This window comes from Gossypium hirsutum, chromosome A12, assembly GCF_007990345.1.
Source record: "Gossypium hirsutum isolate 1008001.06 chromosome A12, Gossypium_hirsutum_v2.1, whole genome shotgun sequence".
NCBI classification, from domain to species: Eukaryota; Viridiplantae; Streptophyta; class Magnoliopsida; order Malvales; family Malvaceae; genus Gossypium; species Gossypium hirsutum.
Genome location: NC_053435.1, coordinates 106,150,021 through 106,165,734, shown reverse-complemented (window position 1 = coordinate 106,165,734; position 15,714 = coordinate 106,150,021). Strand labels below are relative to the sequence as shown.

The following is a 15,714-nucleotide window of genomic DNA, read 5'->3' as shown; positions in this document are numbered from 1 at the left end:
CTGTTCTCGAAGATTTGATAAATTGATGACAGAGACGATGACATATAAGAGCACCTTTGCACGAGTCATGCTTACAAGAGTATAGTTTTGGTTTAATGGAATTAAGGATAGAAAGATTCAATATACATTAGATTACAATATACTTATTTATATATATTTATGAAAAATTTATGTAAAAAATTAATGAGGTTGAGATTTAAATGATAAAGTTAAAAATTTAAGTCTTTAATTATATATCTATATATTATTATTGTGTTTATAACTTAAATTTATATAATATTATTTAAATTATTGGTTAAGTTAATTTTACGAGTCAATTGAGCATTAACTTAATTAGAAAAACAATAAAATATTTTTTCGTAATTAAATTAATATATATTATTTAAAGAAAATTTAAATTTTTTTATTAGAGTATAGTATATATTTTATACCTTATTATTAATTAATTAATTTCAAATCATATATATTATTTTTAAAGACATTCCTATATTTTAAATACTTAATTTTGATAAAATAAAAATTTAGTTGTTAAAATAAAATTTTTAAACACGGTGGCGATATTTTTAGCAATAAAAAGGAAGCGCAAGGCGCCGCCACCGTGGCCTTACAAGTGTTATAAAGGTTATTATCACTGCGATTTTGGTGGAGAAGAAACAAACAAGTTACAGATTTAAAAAAAAAAAAACCAGTGGAGGAGATTTTCTCCTTAGTCTTTGGGCTTTCTACACTCAGATTTATTCTTGGAAATATAAGGGTAAGCTTCTTCTTCTTTGTTCTTTTGCCTAAACCATCCATTTTCATAGTTCATATGTCTGTATGTTGAATCCCCACAGGAATTATCCATTGTTTCTTTTGTCTTTTCATTGGGGAATAGAATACTGAGTTTGTATCTTTTCTACGGTGGATTAGTTAGACCAATGGATTCCCAGACCAAAACAGAGAATTGCCTTGGATGGGCTGCTACAGATCCAACTGGTGTTCTATCACCATACAAATTCAGTCGCAGGTGCGTTTGGATCCATTTTTTTTTCTTTTACCAATTCCAGCGCACCATTCATTCATTTGACTATCTTCAATATCATCTTTTTCTTGTTGCTGGTAAACTGTATTCAGGCCTCTAGGAAGTGATGATGTTTCCATAAAAATTACTCATTGTGGAGTTTGTTATGCTGATGTTATTTGGTCGAGGAATATGTTAGGAGATTCAATATATCCTTTGGTGCCTGGGTATGATTTTTCTTTCATTGTGAATTTATGAATGCTTTCTTAAGCTTGATCTTATACTGATTTGGTTATTATAATTTCCTTCTGTATCAGTCATGAGATTGCTGGTATTGTGAAGGAGGTCGGTTCCAATGTTCAAGGCATCAAGGTCGGCGATCATGTCGGAGTGGGAACTTATGTCAACTCATGTAGAAATTGCGAGTATTGCAATGATGGCGTTGAAGTGCAATGTGTAAAAGGGCCGGTTTTCACTTTTAATCATATTGATGTTGATGGAACAGTCACAAAAGGCGGATATTCTAGCCATATTGTTGTCCACGAAAGGTAAGCATTTCTTGATGCATAAACCATATTGCCTCTCAACCCTTGCAAAACCCTTGTGTGATAGCTTTTAAGGATAGTACTTGCAATGTATACCCTTGTAATTTGGATGCTTTTGCACCTTTACATGATAGTGAAGTTGAAACTTAAATGTAATCATCTTATAATTGCTAAGTAAAAGATGCTATAAAACTAATGCTGGATTTGATGGTGTATGATAGTTTGGTTTTTTTTTTTTTCCTGCAATTTTAATGTTTCAACAGATACTGCTTCAAAATACCAAGCAACTATCCATTGGCTTCAGCAGCACCTCTGCTTTGTGCTGGGATCACTGTTTATACACCAATGATGCGCTATAACATGAACCAACCTGGCAAATCTTTAGGGGTAATCGGGCTCGGCGGTCTTGGTCACATGGCAGTGAAGTTCGGGAAGGCTTTCGGGTTGTCAGTAACAGTTCTTAGCACGAGCACCTCTAAGAAAGAGGAAGCTCTGAGTCTGCTCGGTGCAGACAATTTTATTGTCACATCTGACCAAGAGCAGGTGAAGGTAAAGACCTTATGGAATCTCAGCATCTTAGAAGCTAATATTTATAATAATTCTGATCATTGACCTTGTTCTGGAGCTGATGTTTTCGGTGCAGGGCCTATCAAAATCATTGGACTTTATAATCGACACTGCATCTGGTGATCATCCATTTGATCCCTACTTGTCTCTCCTCAAGTCTGCTGGTGTTTATGCCCTCGTTGGGTTCCCGAGTGAAATCAAATTTAGCCCTGCAAGCCTTAATATGGGTACGTAACAGTATTCAAACCTGATCAAAGCGTAAACTAAGTTGCTTGAAAATGACCATTTGGCTTGGCAGGTATGAAAACATTCGCAGGAAGTGTAACAGGGGGAACTAAAATGATTCAAGAAATGATAAGTTTTTGTGCTGCTCGTAAAATATACCCACAGATTGAGGTAATCCCTATCCAATACGCCAATGAAGCTCTTGAAAGGCTGGTCAAGAAAGATGTTAAGTACCGATTTGTGATCGACATCGAGAACACCCTGAAATGAGATCATGCCAAGAGAAAATGAATTTGTTTTCTACAATAAATAGCTTTTAGTTCCGCCTATTGAAGAACATACGGTGAACGCACATGTACCATGACTAGCATAAATCTTGGATGGTGGGCAATGCACTTATTATACAAATATTAAGGGATATTTGTTGAAATTTTAGACCTTTTCCTTTTCGTTCTTTCTTGCTCTTTGTAGTAGTCTTTTTGGTGGTAATAATTCGTAAAATAAGTTGATTTACTTTCTCAATGTATCGTCTTTCTTGTACAGTTTGTTTAACTACAATTATGAAAACTTATAAAATAATCTCTTAATTATTTGATTTTTTTTGGTCAGTTATCTATTTAAGTTTTTTATTTTGATTACTGACTATTAAATTATTAATGAAAAAATAATTTGACAGATTTTAAAGTTTACATAATAATAATTTTTAATTCTTACCTATTATATATTATGTCAATTTAATCTAAATTTTAAAAAAATTAACCCTCAACTTTTATACATTATATAATTTACTTTTACACATTGTATAATTTAATTATTTTTCTTTATAAATTATTTATAACATTGAGAATTAATTTTAAAAGAATAAAAATTGTATAATTTAATTATTTTTCTTTATAAATTATTTATAACATTGAGAATTAATTTTAAAAGAATAAAAATTATAAAAAGAGTTATTTTAGACTTTTGGGAGTTCATTTTTGTTTCTTTTTTTGATATTTGGTTGGAAGGATACGATATATAATGTTGAAGCTTTGTTTTTTTAAAATCAAGATTAAAATTTTTGTTTTTTTTATATTTGGTTGGAAGGATACGATATATAATGTTGAAGCTTAATTTTTTTAAAATCAAGATTAAATTTGATACATAATATATATAGATGTTAAGGGCTAAAGTGACTATTATACCAATTTTAAAAGCAAACATATTTGATAAAAAAAAATCAAATAGTTGAGTGACTACAAATGTAATTTACCCACCAAGCTCAAGATATTATGCTTTTATTGAACCAACAAGCTAGGAAATAGAATTGTAAACTTCACCCATTTCATTTAGTACTAAAGATCAAACAGCAAGTCAAAATTTTCTAAAACAACAAATAAAGATAAACATCCTTCTACTCAGCAGCTGTAATCCAAATAAAGAGGTAAAACAACAAAAAACCATGGTACCAAAGAAATTACTATGACAGAAAAATAACATGGCACCCATAACTATGACTTGAGATAACAATCATTCCTCTTCGGCGATCCTGCCCTTTTCGCTAACATAGATACCGTCAAGAAACTTTCTAATATCCTTGTTCTTCACATGACATTTCTGTTCAATAATGAAAGGTCAGACAGTCAGGTCATGAAACATACACATCAGTTAAATGTTAGCATAAGGTGGGCAAGAAGAATGTTTAAACACACCTGGTTTATCAAAGCTGCTGAGCGAGACACGAGTTCAATATCATTACCATCCAAAACGATCTCATCCTTAACCTTCTCGGATCGAGTAATGGAAACCCCTTCCAACATATCCACCTTACGCACCTGATGTTTGTCAAAGAGAGAATGGTGCAATATAAATATAATGTTAAAGAAGTATCAGAAACATCTTGACCTTCTTAAATAACAACAGGCATACAAATCAAGAGTGAACATGGTTCCTTTTAACCCCTGAACAAGAACAATTTGGTTGAAAACACAATACCTGACAATTTCTATACATCACTAAATTAAAATCGTGAAGAATTTCGAGTTTTCTTAGCGAGTTCTATGCTAAAATTAAAGTAAACTTGAACGAAAAAGATACTACCTTTTTAGTTCATTTGTTTTAGCATAAGAATGTTCTATATAAGTTATATTAGGCATCCAAAATGATAACTTTCTAGTGGAATTCATGGGAATTTGTCATTTTTCAACAATTTTCTAAACTATTATACAACACCATACACAAGCAGAAGAAACTTTAAACCCTAATACCGAAGCATCATCCAACAATCATTTAACAAATGGAGATCAGATGTTCATACTATAACAAAAAAAGTACATTCCTTAAATCAAATGGAAAAAAAAAGATGAAACGAGTCGGTAACAATCAGAGTTAGATTCACTAAAAATATGCAGCAAAATATATTAAACAAAGCAAGGAACGAGATAAAGATGGGGGACCTTCTTCTCGCCAAGGAAGTTACGGATCTCGATGGACTTGTTGCCGCCAGTGATTGAGGCGTTGATCGGAAAGTGAGCGTAGACGAACCTCATCTTGTACCGGTAACCTTTGGTGACACCGGTGATGAGATTCTCGATGTGGCTGAGGGCGGTACGGATGGCGGCGCTGGTCTTCCTAGTACCGAACCAGGCCTCGATCCTGAGCTTACGCTTGCCCGTCTCCTCGTCCTTGGTGAGGTGGAAATCGAGGTTGAGGTGCTTGAAGTTACGTGTAAGCTTACCCCTGGGACCTTCAACCTCGATCATTTTAGCCTTCACTTTGATGTTGACCCCATCGGGGATATCCATGGTCTCTGATGAGAGTATGGTCTTCATTTTCTCTTGCTCTCTGTTTTCCTTTCTCGACTCTCTCTTGGGCGGCTTCGAGGGGAGGAAGAACCGAATGCTCTGTAACCCTTACTTAACCTAAATGCCTCCCTATAGATACGCGCGTCTAGTTGGAGTCCTGAATCTAGGGTTTGGTTGGGCTTCTCCTTGGGCTTAAAAAAAAACGAAAATGGACCTCAAGCTATAGTGAAATGTTAATTAATAATTAACATTACTTTTTTAGGCCATCAATATATATTTCATGTATATAAATAGGATTAATTTAATCAAACGGATTATGATTTATACTTTAAATTGGTGTGTAAATTTTATAATATTGTAATTAATTTCGTAAAGTACAAATATTAATATTATATTAATTAAGTCATTTTATCAACTTAACATCAGTTTGGACATTAAATGCTCACTCGAACATGGTATATAATATATTTAAAATACGTGATTAAAATTTAAATAAATTTATATTTACTCAAACAATTTAGAGCTAACATGTTAAAAAAAATATGATTCTATTAAAGTTTAAAAGGGTTTTTTCTTCTAGATTTTTAACAAGTAAAATTGTACATTTGATAAATACAAATGTGTTTAAAACTTCATCAATATGATTTATGCTCGGTCAAATTCTAGCTAAAATTTGACACTTAAACTAATAGCTTAGCTAACAAAATTCTTTTTATTGATATAATAGTAATACTTTAAGGATTCAATTAAAAATTTCAAAGTATTATAACTGATTTCGAATATCAATATGAGTTAACCTCTATAACTATTTATTAATTTTAAAAATTCAATTTCAAATAAAAAATGACTGGTATTAAATATATACAAATGCAGCATTTAAACTTTTCTCTCCCAATATAAAGTGTATTGCAATTTTTTTAATTAAAACTCTCAACTATTTATTTTCCCTAAAAAAAATTCATATAAAACTTAATGAATTTTAAAACCTAAATTATTAATGGATCCTTGAATATAGGTTTATGGATGATAATAAGTCGATGGAAGACGAGAATTTTGTACTATCAATGGGTAACAGCATGCATAATGCACTATTAAATTATGAACAATGTAAAAAGACACTAACATCCGATCTCCCCACCGGCAGGGACTTTCCCATTACAAAATGATATATGCCAATTCAGAAGTTACATGTCCAAGGAGTAAAAGAGAATACTGATATTCAGCAAGAGAGAAACATAAGTAAAACCACAAGGCATTAAACAGAATGATGATCATCAAGAACTCCATTAGCTTTTTGGTGACCTCTGACTGGATGAATTCGTTCTATCGTATCACCATTTTCAGCTGGATTTTCCACAACGGTCATATCGATAAAAAGAAATTAACAGTGGAAGAGATGCTGCCCACAAGCCGATTTAAAATGATCCTAAGTTGAGCAGGTAGTTGTAACCAGATTTTATCTTAAATAAAAATAAAAAAAGAAAAGGAACAGATAACAGGCTACCATGTTTCTGTTTCTGATAGTCTGGCAGAGAGTTATAGAAAAATTTAAACTTCACAAGCTATAAATAGTTCCTAAATGGCTAAGACAAGAAAGAACTGTTATTTAATTGATTCAATTTTCACTAAGCAATAGTGGTGATATAAATTAATTGAATGCCAAGAGAAATTTCAGGTAATGATAAGTTCTTGTAAAAGATGGTACTTTCTATCTTTATTCTTGGCATTGGAACCATCACCTGAAGTTTTGCCTAAATGAAAAGGTTGTTCCAAAGAGTCGGCTACGAGCAATCAAAAAAAAAAAAATGCAATCAGACCATTCAAAAAACTAAATAAGTACAGAACTCATATATTTGAAAATAAAATCATCACAGCATTTTCCCAATGCAATATTACAATTGACCAGAAAAGTGACTTTCCATGAGATGGCAATAATAATCACAGCATTTCCTTGCAGGCAATCTGATCCACCTTTGTAACAGCCCAATTTTTAGTAGTGTCAGAATAGTGATTTGAGATCACTAAAATTGATGAAAAAGTTAGAAAAATTTATTAATTAATAATTATAAGTTAAGTGTGATTTTAGAAATATTTTTAAATCAGTGAATTTTGTGATTTAAAAGAAATTATTAGGTAAATTGGGTCGAAAACGAGATATCGAGACCTCGATATTATAAACTGAGCCGTAAATATTTATAAAAATATTTACGGAGTGTCAACAGGATAATATTAAAGTTTCGTTAAGAAATTTTAACGCTTTAATAGTTAATTATGAAAAAGGACTAAATTGAAGTAAGGATAAAAATTTAATTATAGATTAAGGAAAAGTTAAAGGACCAAATAGGTAATTATGCCTTTTTCTAAAGTTGAGGCAGCATAACAAAAGAAAAATCTAAGATATTTTTAATTTAAAATATATATTATATTATACATGCGTAAGTAATAATTATGTTTTTATATTATATTATTATTAATATATTATATTATATTATATTATTATATTATTATATATATATGACAAAGAAAGAAAGAAAAGAAACAGAGAGCAAAACAAAACAGAGAAGGAAGGAAGGAAAGAAAAAAAGAAAAGAAAAAGGGAAATTTGGGGTTTTAAGGTTCAAAGTAATTTGGTAAGTCAATTTAATCCCCTTTTCTCTTAATTTTGATATTTTTTGAAATCCTAGAATAAAATACTACTTGATTTAAGTTGAAATTTTGGAAGTTAGTAGATTATTAAGCATGGTTCATGTTGAATAAATTGTTAAATTAGGGATGTATTTGATAGAAATTTTGATTGGAATTGAATAAAGGATTGAATTGTAAACTAAACTATAAGTTTTGAATTTTAGGGATTAATTTGAAATAAATTCGGAATTATGAAAACATGATAAAAATTAAATAGTTAAATATGAGTTTAGCAAGAAATTGGGTAGAATAAGGGTATGAATTGAGAAAGAAAAATATATAGGTTTAGTTAGGGGTTAAATTGATTTAATTTCAAGTTAGAAGTTAGTAAAGAATGTAATTGTAAAATAAAATATAAGTTTTGAATCGATAGGGATTAAATTGAAAGAATCCCGAAATTAGGGATTTATGGTGAAATTGAGGAATTAAATTGACTTTATAGTAAGAATTAAGAGAGAATATAGAGTTAGAATGAAAAAAATAAAATTAGTATTGATAAGGGCTTAAATTAGAATTTGATGTTGCCATAGAAGGGAAAAATGTTCAGAATGTTATAAAACATAAGAATAAGAGATGAAGTTTAATTTCCGAGCCTTGGGGCAAAAATGTAATTATGTAAAAGTTTAGGGGCAAAATTGTAATTTTGAAAAAGTTAGAGTCGAGGGCTATTTTGATGAATGTGATTATTAAATAAGTTAAATTTAATATTTTAGATCAAGAAGTACGAAACTCGAGGTTAGACAAAGGGAAGAATAAAGTTGAAGACTAAGTTGGTGAATTTGGCTATAATTGGTACCGAGGTAAGTTTACGGTAAATAAATGCAATATTTCAATATTTATTATTAATTCTGTTAATTTCCAGCAATTATGAATTTATTTTATGAATTTATTTGATGATGATCCAAGCATGAAATGATAGAGAATTAAAATTTAAAAGTCCCGTTGATACATAAGGATGGTACTGGATACGAATGTCATGACATTTGGGTAAAGAGATCCCATGTAAGACCATGTCTGGGACATGGCATTGACATCCTTAAGATCATGAGAGGTCCCCTGTAAGACCATGTCTGGGACATGGCATGGGCACCGAGACGAGAGGTCCCATGTAAGACCATGTCTGGGACATGGCGTTGGCACCGAGATGAGAGGTCCCCTATAAGACCATGTCTGGGACATGGCATGGGCACCATCACGAGAACATCCCATGTAAGACCATGTCTGGGACATGGCTTTGGCATGTTATTATCAGAAGAGACCCGAGTATCCTTATTATTTCAATGTAGTTCAACGGGCTTGTAAACGAATCATGTTCATGAAAGTTCAGTTTAAAGCATAAATGGCAAGCTCAGGTAAGTTGTAAGACTTAAGAACTTATTATACTATCAATTGATGTTCAACGATGCAGCAAGGATTGAGTAAGTTATGCACACAAGTATTCTAAGTAAACAAGTAAGAGAACTAGTATGAGATTAACTAAAGAGTAAACTAGAGATATAGACATTGAGTTTAATTATTTAAGTTAAATATTGTTATTTATTTGCTAGTAAACTTACTAAGCTTTATGTTTACTTCTTTTATTTCTCTTTCTCTTATAGTATTGCAAAGCTACTTCAAGGATCCTAAAGAAGTCGGAGATCGTCCACACTATCAACTACAACTGCTCGGTATTTTATATCGAAACACGTTTAAGTTATGGCATGTATAGGGATTTAGTTATTTTGTATGTTTGTAGTGATGATTTTGCTAATGAGTGATGTGTAAGTATTTGATGATGTATGGTTATTAAAATGATTAAGGATGAAGGTGTTTGTTGTTATGAAAGATTAGGTGATAAATTATGCATGGAAATCATGAAAGGATAAAATTTTGCAAAGAAACAGAATTCAGGCAACACAGTGACGTGAATTTGAAAAATCACCCAAGATAGTATAAAATGAATTAGAGGGTGAATGATATATGGAATTAAAGCTTGTTGAGTCTATTTTCATGGAAAAATAACGGTGTAGAAAAAAAGAAATTTATATTTTAAGATATGTGAATTTTAGTAAGATAGGGTCAGAACTGTTTTTGGAGTCCGCTGTTCTGAGTTTAGAAAATAATTACAAATTGTACAAAAATGGTTATGAGTTGAAATTTACATGCTTAGATTCCTTAATGAGTCTATTTTCTATAGAAACAAGTAAGAACTTTATATGAAAATCCTATAGTGAGAAAACTTATTTTTAGTGACTAGAGGTCAGGGCAGTCTGGTGGTGACACAGGGGAGACTTTAACTAATAAACTGTACTAATTTGCTGAACCAAAAATTCTAAAAAATTTTATGGTGAGTAGATATATGAGTCTAGTTTCAGGAAAAATTTACGGAATTGGATTTCGAGTTTCGGAACTCGAGATATGAATTTTTAAGAAACTATGACGCAGTTGGACAGCTTGTCCGAATTTGTTTAAGTGCTCAAATAAGTTTAGTAATGCCTCGTGCTCGACTCCGGCGACGGTCTCGGGTAAGGGGGCATTACAACCTTTGTGAAAGGTATTGAGAAGTCATTAAGGGTGATATTCTAACAAGAGAAGGTTTGTCAAAGACCTGATATATTTATTACCAGTCACCCAATTAATACTATTATGTCTTAATTTACAACAAATCATTGAAGATACTAGCATGAAGTGAGAGATCTATAACAAGTAAAAAACAGCTAATCAAACTCTAAACAAAGTAAGATATTTACAGGTATGCTAGAAATCCCATAATGAAGTAATGGTGCAGTTCCAGCTCGACCAATCGACATTTGAGGCATTGCAGGGAGTTTTCCATAAGGGTTTGTAATAGATGGGTTGTACTACAGCAGCACTCTATATGGCAGACCTGTTAAACACATTTTTCATAAAGCAATGCATTTTTTTTTCATTAAATATCTGAAACACATTTCAATCAACTAGTTTCCAACCTTGACATTTGAATATGCAAAAAGCTATCCTCATAGAAATATCAATTACGATTGGCATCTAAATCCAAGAATAGAAAAAAGAAATCTTATCCGGATTTTTAATAATCAAATGATAGAGTCTACTTCTCAATCAACCATGGGCTCAGAAGTGAACAATTAGCTTGAATTCTCGATTTAATAAAAGAACGAAAAAAAATGCAATTCAGCATCCCTGCAGCAGCATATGATGAAAATGTACAGAAATAGATATCAAAGTTGAAGGCCAAAGAAACAAACATAATATCCATCATTCTATAAACAAATTACATGAACAAATGGTCATAAGTATGATAAAAAGGAAGAATGATAGTAAAGATTTCCTGAGCGACTTGCAGTTGCCGGGCCAAAGGCAGCTGGGTTGTTAGCAGGAGCCAACAGTAGAGGGCTAGAAAACATATTCCCGCAAAACCCAGTTGAAGGTGTGTTTAAAATGCTTGTTTGGTCAAAGCTACCAGTATTCTGTCCAAAAGTAGAGGTCACCTGCCCAATTGCAGGGGTAGAATTGAACAAAGGGGATGCTTGGCTGCTGCTAAAATTTAAACCGGTAGCAAATGCTGGCATTGTTGCAGGAACTGCAGCAGTACCAAAAATAGATGGTGAAGATGGAAATGAAGGAGTGACAGATGAACTAAAAAGAGATGAACCAGTTCCAAATGTAGGAGTCAAAGGTGAAATAAATACTGAAGTTGTTGAGGAAATTGGGTCAAAAAGGCTTGATGATGTTGATTGGGAAGGGTTTGAGGTAGTAGTCGAGGTTGCAAAGCCTACACTGCTGAAGGATGGAGATTTTAGACTAAATGGATTGGTACTTGTGATGGAATGAGGATTTGCAGATGTTTGGCCAAATGTTGGAGAAGAACCACAATGACTTGTAGGTGCAGTTGACACACCAAAGCAAATCCCTCCAGGAGGCCGCGCGGTTGGCTGCAGTCCAACTGACAGTCAAATTATTACAGCAAGTTAGTCGATAATGAACATGGGAAAGAATAATGAATAACTTCCAGGTTTTCTTAATATTTTACAAAGGTACCTTTATCTCCTAATTGATAATCCTCCCATCTCAGCTCCTCATGACTTTTATCTTTGTAAACAGGCATAGCTGAAATTGACTCCAACTTCTCAGCAGGCTGTGTACCAATGCTACTATCAGCGTCAATTGTAGGTGGGTAAGAAGCAACTCTACTTCCCCCACGTTGAGCCCCAAAAGTTGACTGTCCAAATGCTGGTGCAGAACATCGGGGTCCTACATGAGAATTCAAAGAATTTTAAATAATATATATATGTATACGTATAAGAACTCCCTTGACCTTAAATCATGTAAGGCCCATGAAAATATATATTTCTGCCTAACTGTACAACTAGTTTCGAAGTCTATGATCAAGTAGGCTTGGTTACTCACCAAAAGAACCCTGTGCTCCAATTGTAGTTGTTCCAAAAGGACTACTGGCAAATGCTGGTGTTGATTGGCCAAAAGCAGGGCTAGACCCAGAGCTGAATGAAGGAGTAGAAGATGATCCAAAAGGAGTGTCGGAAACGCCAAAAGCAGAACTTGACACTCCAAAAACAGGAGTCTTGGAAGTGCCAAAAGCAGAATTGGATGCTCCAAAAGCATGAGTGAGAGAAGTGCCAAAAGCTGGTGCGCTTGATGCTCCAAATGTGCCTACTGTTCCAAATACCGGGGAATTAGACACACCAAATGCAGTTCCAGTGCTCCCAAATGCTGAACTTCCAGTTGAACCGAAGGCAGGAGTGCTTGTGACACCGAAGGCAGGAGTGCTTGCAGCAGCGAAGGCAGAAGTACTGGAACCGAATGCAGACTGGGAAATGGTATCGGGGAACCAAATGCAGGCTGTGATTCCAAAAGGACTTGATTGAGTGGGAGTAGACCCAAAGCCAAATGCCGGCTTCTGACCAAAAACAGAAGATCCTATCCAAAAAAAAAAGAGTCGTCGATTAAAAACCAAGGAAAAGACACCAAGTTGCCCAAGAATAAATGGATAGAAAGTCAAGACAAGCATACAATTAAAAAAAGAGAAGGCTACCAAAACCTAGCAACTTCAACAATAGTAGAAGTAGAAGAAGAACAATTACCACCAAAAGATGCTGATGAGCTGCCAAAAGCAGGAGAAGAAGAAGATCCAAAAGCAGGCATATAACTTCCAAAAGCCGGAGATGAAGAGGCACCGAAGGCTGTGGTTGACAAAAAGGGAGAAGAAAACTGGGCTGCACCAAACACTTCAGTAGAAGAACCCCCAAATATTGAACTCCCTGTTTGGAAAGCAAAAGGGGGTTGGACTACCAAAGGAAGGTTTAGGTGCAAACTGATTGCTACTTGCATTGTTGGTCTCCCCAAAAACAGACTGGGATGCAAATGGGCTGTTTCATGATTGCCCACAAGTTGTTTTAAGAGTTTCCAATAGTTAATTTAATTTTCCAAAAAATTCAGCAATGACAAAAAAATTATTCTCAAGAAAGGACGACATGCTATATGTATGTTAAAGATAACAAAAATCTGAAACACGAATGAAAAGATTTCAAGCATATATATCAGAAAAAAACGGAAGAAAAAAAAACACCAATCTTTGACCAGTAACAAGCACAGCTAATTAAAACTATTGTAACTAATAGCATATCAAGAAGGTAAACTATTATAACTAATAACACTTACCACAGAACAAAGCATTATCAGGATGCACTTTTTCTGCGACCAAATACAAAGCAAGCAAAAAAGTAATAAAAAATTATTAACTTCAAAAGGATACTGCCATACTGGTAAACACTCAAAAAAGAAGAAGAAGAAGATAGCAATAATTAATTGGTATCAAGGAATTATGAAAGCTTTTTGAAAACTGAAGTCAGTCTTCTATATAAAATACCAACCAGAAACTCGGAATTTCACAATGCCTATATACAAGTAATAGCACCAACCGCAAGCTTCAAGTTTCAAACAGGACCGGAAGCAATTATGCATTCATGGTACCGATTCAAAATATGATTTCCAGTAAAGTGTAAGAAAAAGACTTACGGCTAGTTGCACCAAACATCGTCGTTTAAGTAGTTATTCTCGCACCACAACTCCTTGATCTCAAACTGAGGCGGAAAACAAAAATGAAACCGAAAGTAAATTAAACAAACGAGGAAACTAAAAAGAAAGTAACAATGCTAGATAAAATAAAACGACATAAACGTGATGCCATGAACCAAACTTAGTGTCCATTTTATGATTTATTTGCGCACCAAACAAGCAATTACTCAGTGGCGATCGAAGCCTTTTTCCTTCCGATGCATTTACTTAAAAAAAAGTTACGCAAAGAGAAAAAGAAAGCATCGAATATTTCAACCTAGCAATTACATGTACTTGAAATTTTAATGCCTAAAAAAGAAGAAAAAACTAGCAAGTGCTATAGAGCAGCGAAGCAGTGGGAGTGCCAGAGAAAAATAAACTAAAGAGATGAGAGTTCGAACCTGTTCGGACAGATCTGAATCGGGAGGGGGAGAAATAATGGAAGCTTACTGAGTCGGAAAAATTCAAATTCGTAGAAGGTGGAAGAGAGAAAGACCTCCTGATGAAGAAAAAAGAGTCCCAAACAGTAACGGTAGCGCAAAATGGAGCGAACGGACGGCTTTGTAGGGTCGGGTGAGATCCGCGTAGCGTTGTTTTAAAGTCCGGAATGAATTATAATAGACTAGAAAGCGTAGTGTTTTTTTCCGGGTCGTAATAGCGTAGCGTTATTTTGCAGTCTTGACAATAGTAATTGCAAGACTTAAATTTTAAGGGTAAATTGCACCTTTAGTCACTGAACTATGAGTAATTTTTTATTTTGATCACATAACTAAAAAATGTTACAATTTAGCCACTAATGTTCTCGAAATTATTTTTTGTCACCCGACTGTTAAGTGACACATTTTTAGTTGGTATAATAATAATTTTAGACATCAATTTTTATACTTTATGTCATATTTGACCTTGATTATATATAAAATGATAAAAATTTAAAATTCTTTTTTTTTTAATTTAGAAATTTATAATAAATAAATAAAAGTAGATAAAAATTTTAAAAATAAATAAAGTGAGAAAAAAATAGGGAAATTTATTTTTAAACCTTTCAAGTTTTCTGTATAATATTTGAATAGAAATTTCTAATGCCCATTCTTTAAAAAAACATAAAAAAAATAAAAACATTAAACAAAATTCTTAGTTTTCTGCTTTTTACTTTTTCTGTTTCTTGATATAGCTTTTTCATTATAAGAAAAGAAAAAAAATTCATAATATAATTTACTTTTACAATTTGGGTTTTGAAAAGTAATTTAAATGAATTAAAATTTTGAATTGAGTACGAAAAAAAAAATTTGGTGGTATATTTTGTATTTTTTATTAGAAAAATGGCACCAGAGTTGATTTCAGAAGCCTATGTAATATCAATTATGGATATTCTTCAATAGCATGGAGCTCGACAAAAAAAATTGCAATTTTGGGTTTTTTTTCATATTTTCATATTTTTAAATAATTTTGATATAGAATTAGGGTTAAATTGACAAAAAAATATAAAATTTGAAGACTAAAATTATTGTCATACCAACTAAAAAAGTGTCACTTAACAAGTGACAAAAAAATAAAAAAATATCAGTGACTAAATTGTAACTTTTTTAGTTAAGTGACCAAAACGAAAATTTACCCATAATTGAATGATTAATGTTGTCGTTTACCCTTAAATTAATATACAATGCATCCAATTTTTCTTCAATAAAATTAGTCACTAAACTATGGTAAGTTTTCTTTTTGGTTATTTAACTAAAACAAATTACAATTTGGTCACTGAACTATTTAAAAGAATTCATTTAAGTTATTGAGTTGTTAAAATCGATACTTTATAGCTTTCTCCATTTGCACGATTTGCATAAATCGAAAGCTCTTTTTCCTC

The 15,714-nt window shown here is 32.6% G+C and overlaps 3 protein-coding genes across 9 annotated transcripts; 1 reads left to right on the top strand and 2 right to left on the bottom strand.

The window, feature by feature from the left end:
• Positions 1–564: 564 nt before the first annotated feature.
• LOC121202969 (probable cinnamyl alcohol dehydrogenase 1) lies at positions 565–2,932 on the top strand. 4 transcript variants are annotated; one of them, XM_041083628.1, is made up of 7 exons: positions 565–754; positions 910–1,006; positions 1,114–1,227; positions 1,318–1,548; positions 1,809–2,094; positions 2,189–2,339; positions 2,411–2,932. In XM_041083628.1, the coding sequence occupies exons 2-7, from the start codon at positions 918–920 to the stop codon at positions 2,605–2,607; spliced, it is 1,068 nt and encodes a 355-aa protein (XP_040939562.1). In that variant the 5' UTR covers positions 565–754; positions 910–917; the 3' UTR covers positions 2,608–2,932. The 4 variants fall into 4 exon arrangements, with proteins under 4 accessions (XP_040939562.1, XP_040939563.1, XP_040939565.1 ...); XM_041083629.1 differs by having other exon boundaries at positions 602–754; positions 834–1,006; XM_041083631.1 differs by having other exon boundaries at positions 606–754; positions 914–1,006.
• A 706-nt stretch (positions 2,933–3,638) lies between these two features.
• On the bottom strand, positions 3,639–5,291 carry LOC121211175 (60S ribosomal protein L9-1). The gene is made up of 3 exons (XM_041083627.1): positions 4,773–5,291; positions 4,029–4,151; positions 3,639–3,933 (listed from the first exon to the last, which is right to left on the bottom strand). The coding sequence occupies exons 1-3, from the start codon at positions 5,145–5,147 to the stop codon at positions 3,847–3,849; spliced, it is 585 nt and encodes a 194-aa protein (XP_040939561.1). The 5' UTR covers positions 5,148–5,291; the 3' UTR covers positions 3,639–3,846.
• A 5,621-nt stretch (positions 5,292–10,912) lies between these two features.
• LOC107929598 (nuclear pore complex protein NUP98A) lies at positions 10,913–14,475 on the bottom strand. 4 transcript variants are annotated; one of them, XM_016861079.2, is made up of 7 exons: positions 14,258–14,475; positions 13,818–13,882; positions 13,461–13,493; positions 12,884–13,168; positions 12,192–12,719; positions 11,823–12,035; positions 10,913–11,727 (listed from the first exon to the last, which is right to left on the bottom strand). In XM_016861079.2, the coding sequence occupies exons 2-7, from the start codon at positions 13,834–13,836 to the stop codon at positions 11,072–11,074; spliced, it is 1,734 nt and encodes a 577-aa protein (XP_016716568.2). In that variant the 5' UTR covers positions 13,837–13,882; positions 14,258–14,475; the 3' UTR covers positions 10,913–11,071. The 4 variants fall into 4 exon arrangements, with proteins under 4 accessions (XP_016716568.2, XP_016716570.2, XP_016716569.2 ...); XM_016861081.2 differs by having other exon boundaries at positions 12,884–13,060; XM_016861080.2 differs by lacking the exon at positions 13,461–13,493.
• Positions 14,476–15,714: the final 1,239 nt, after the last annotated feature.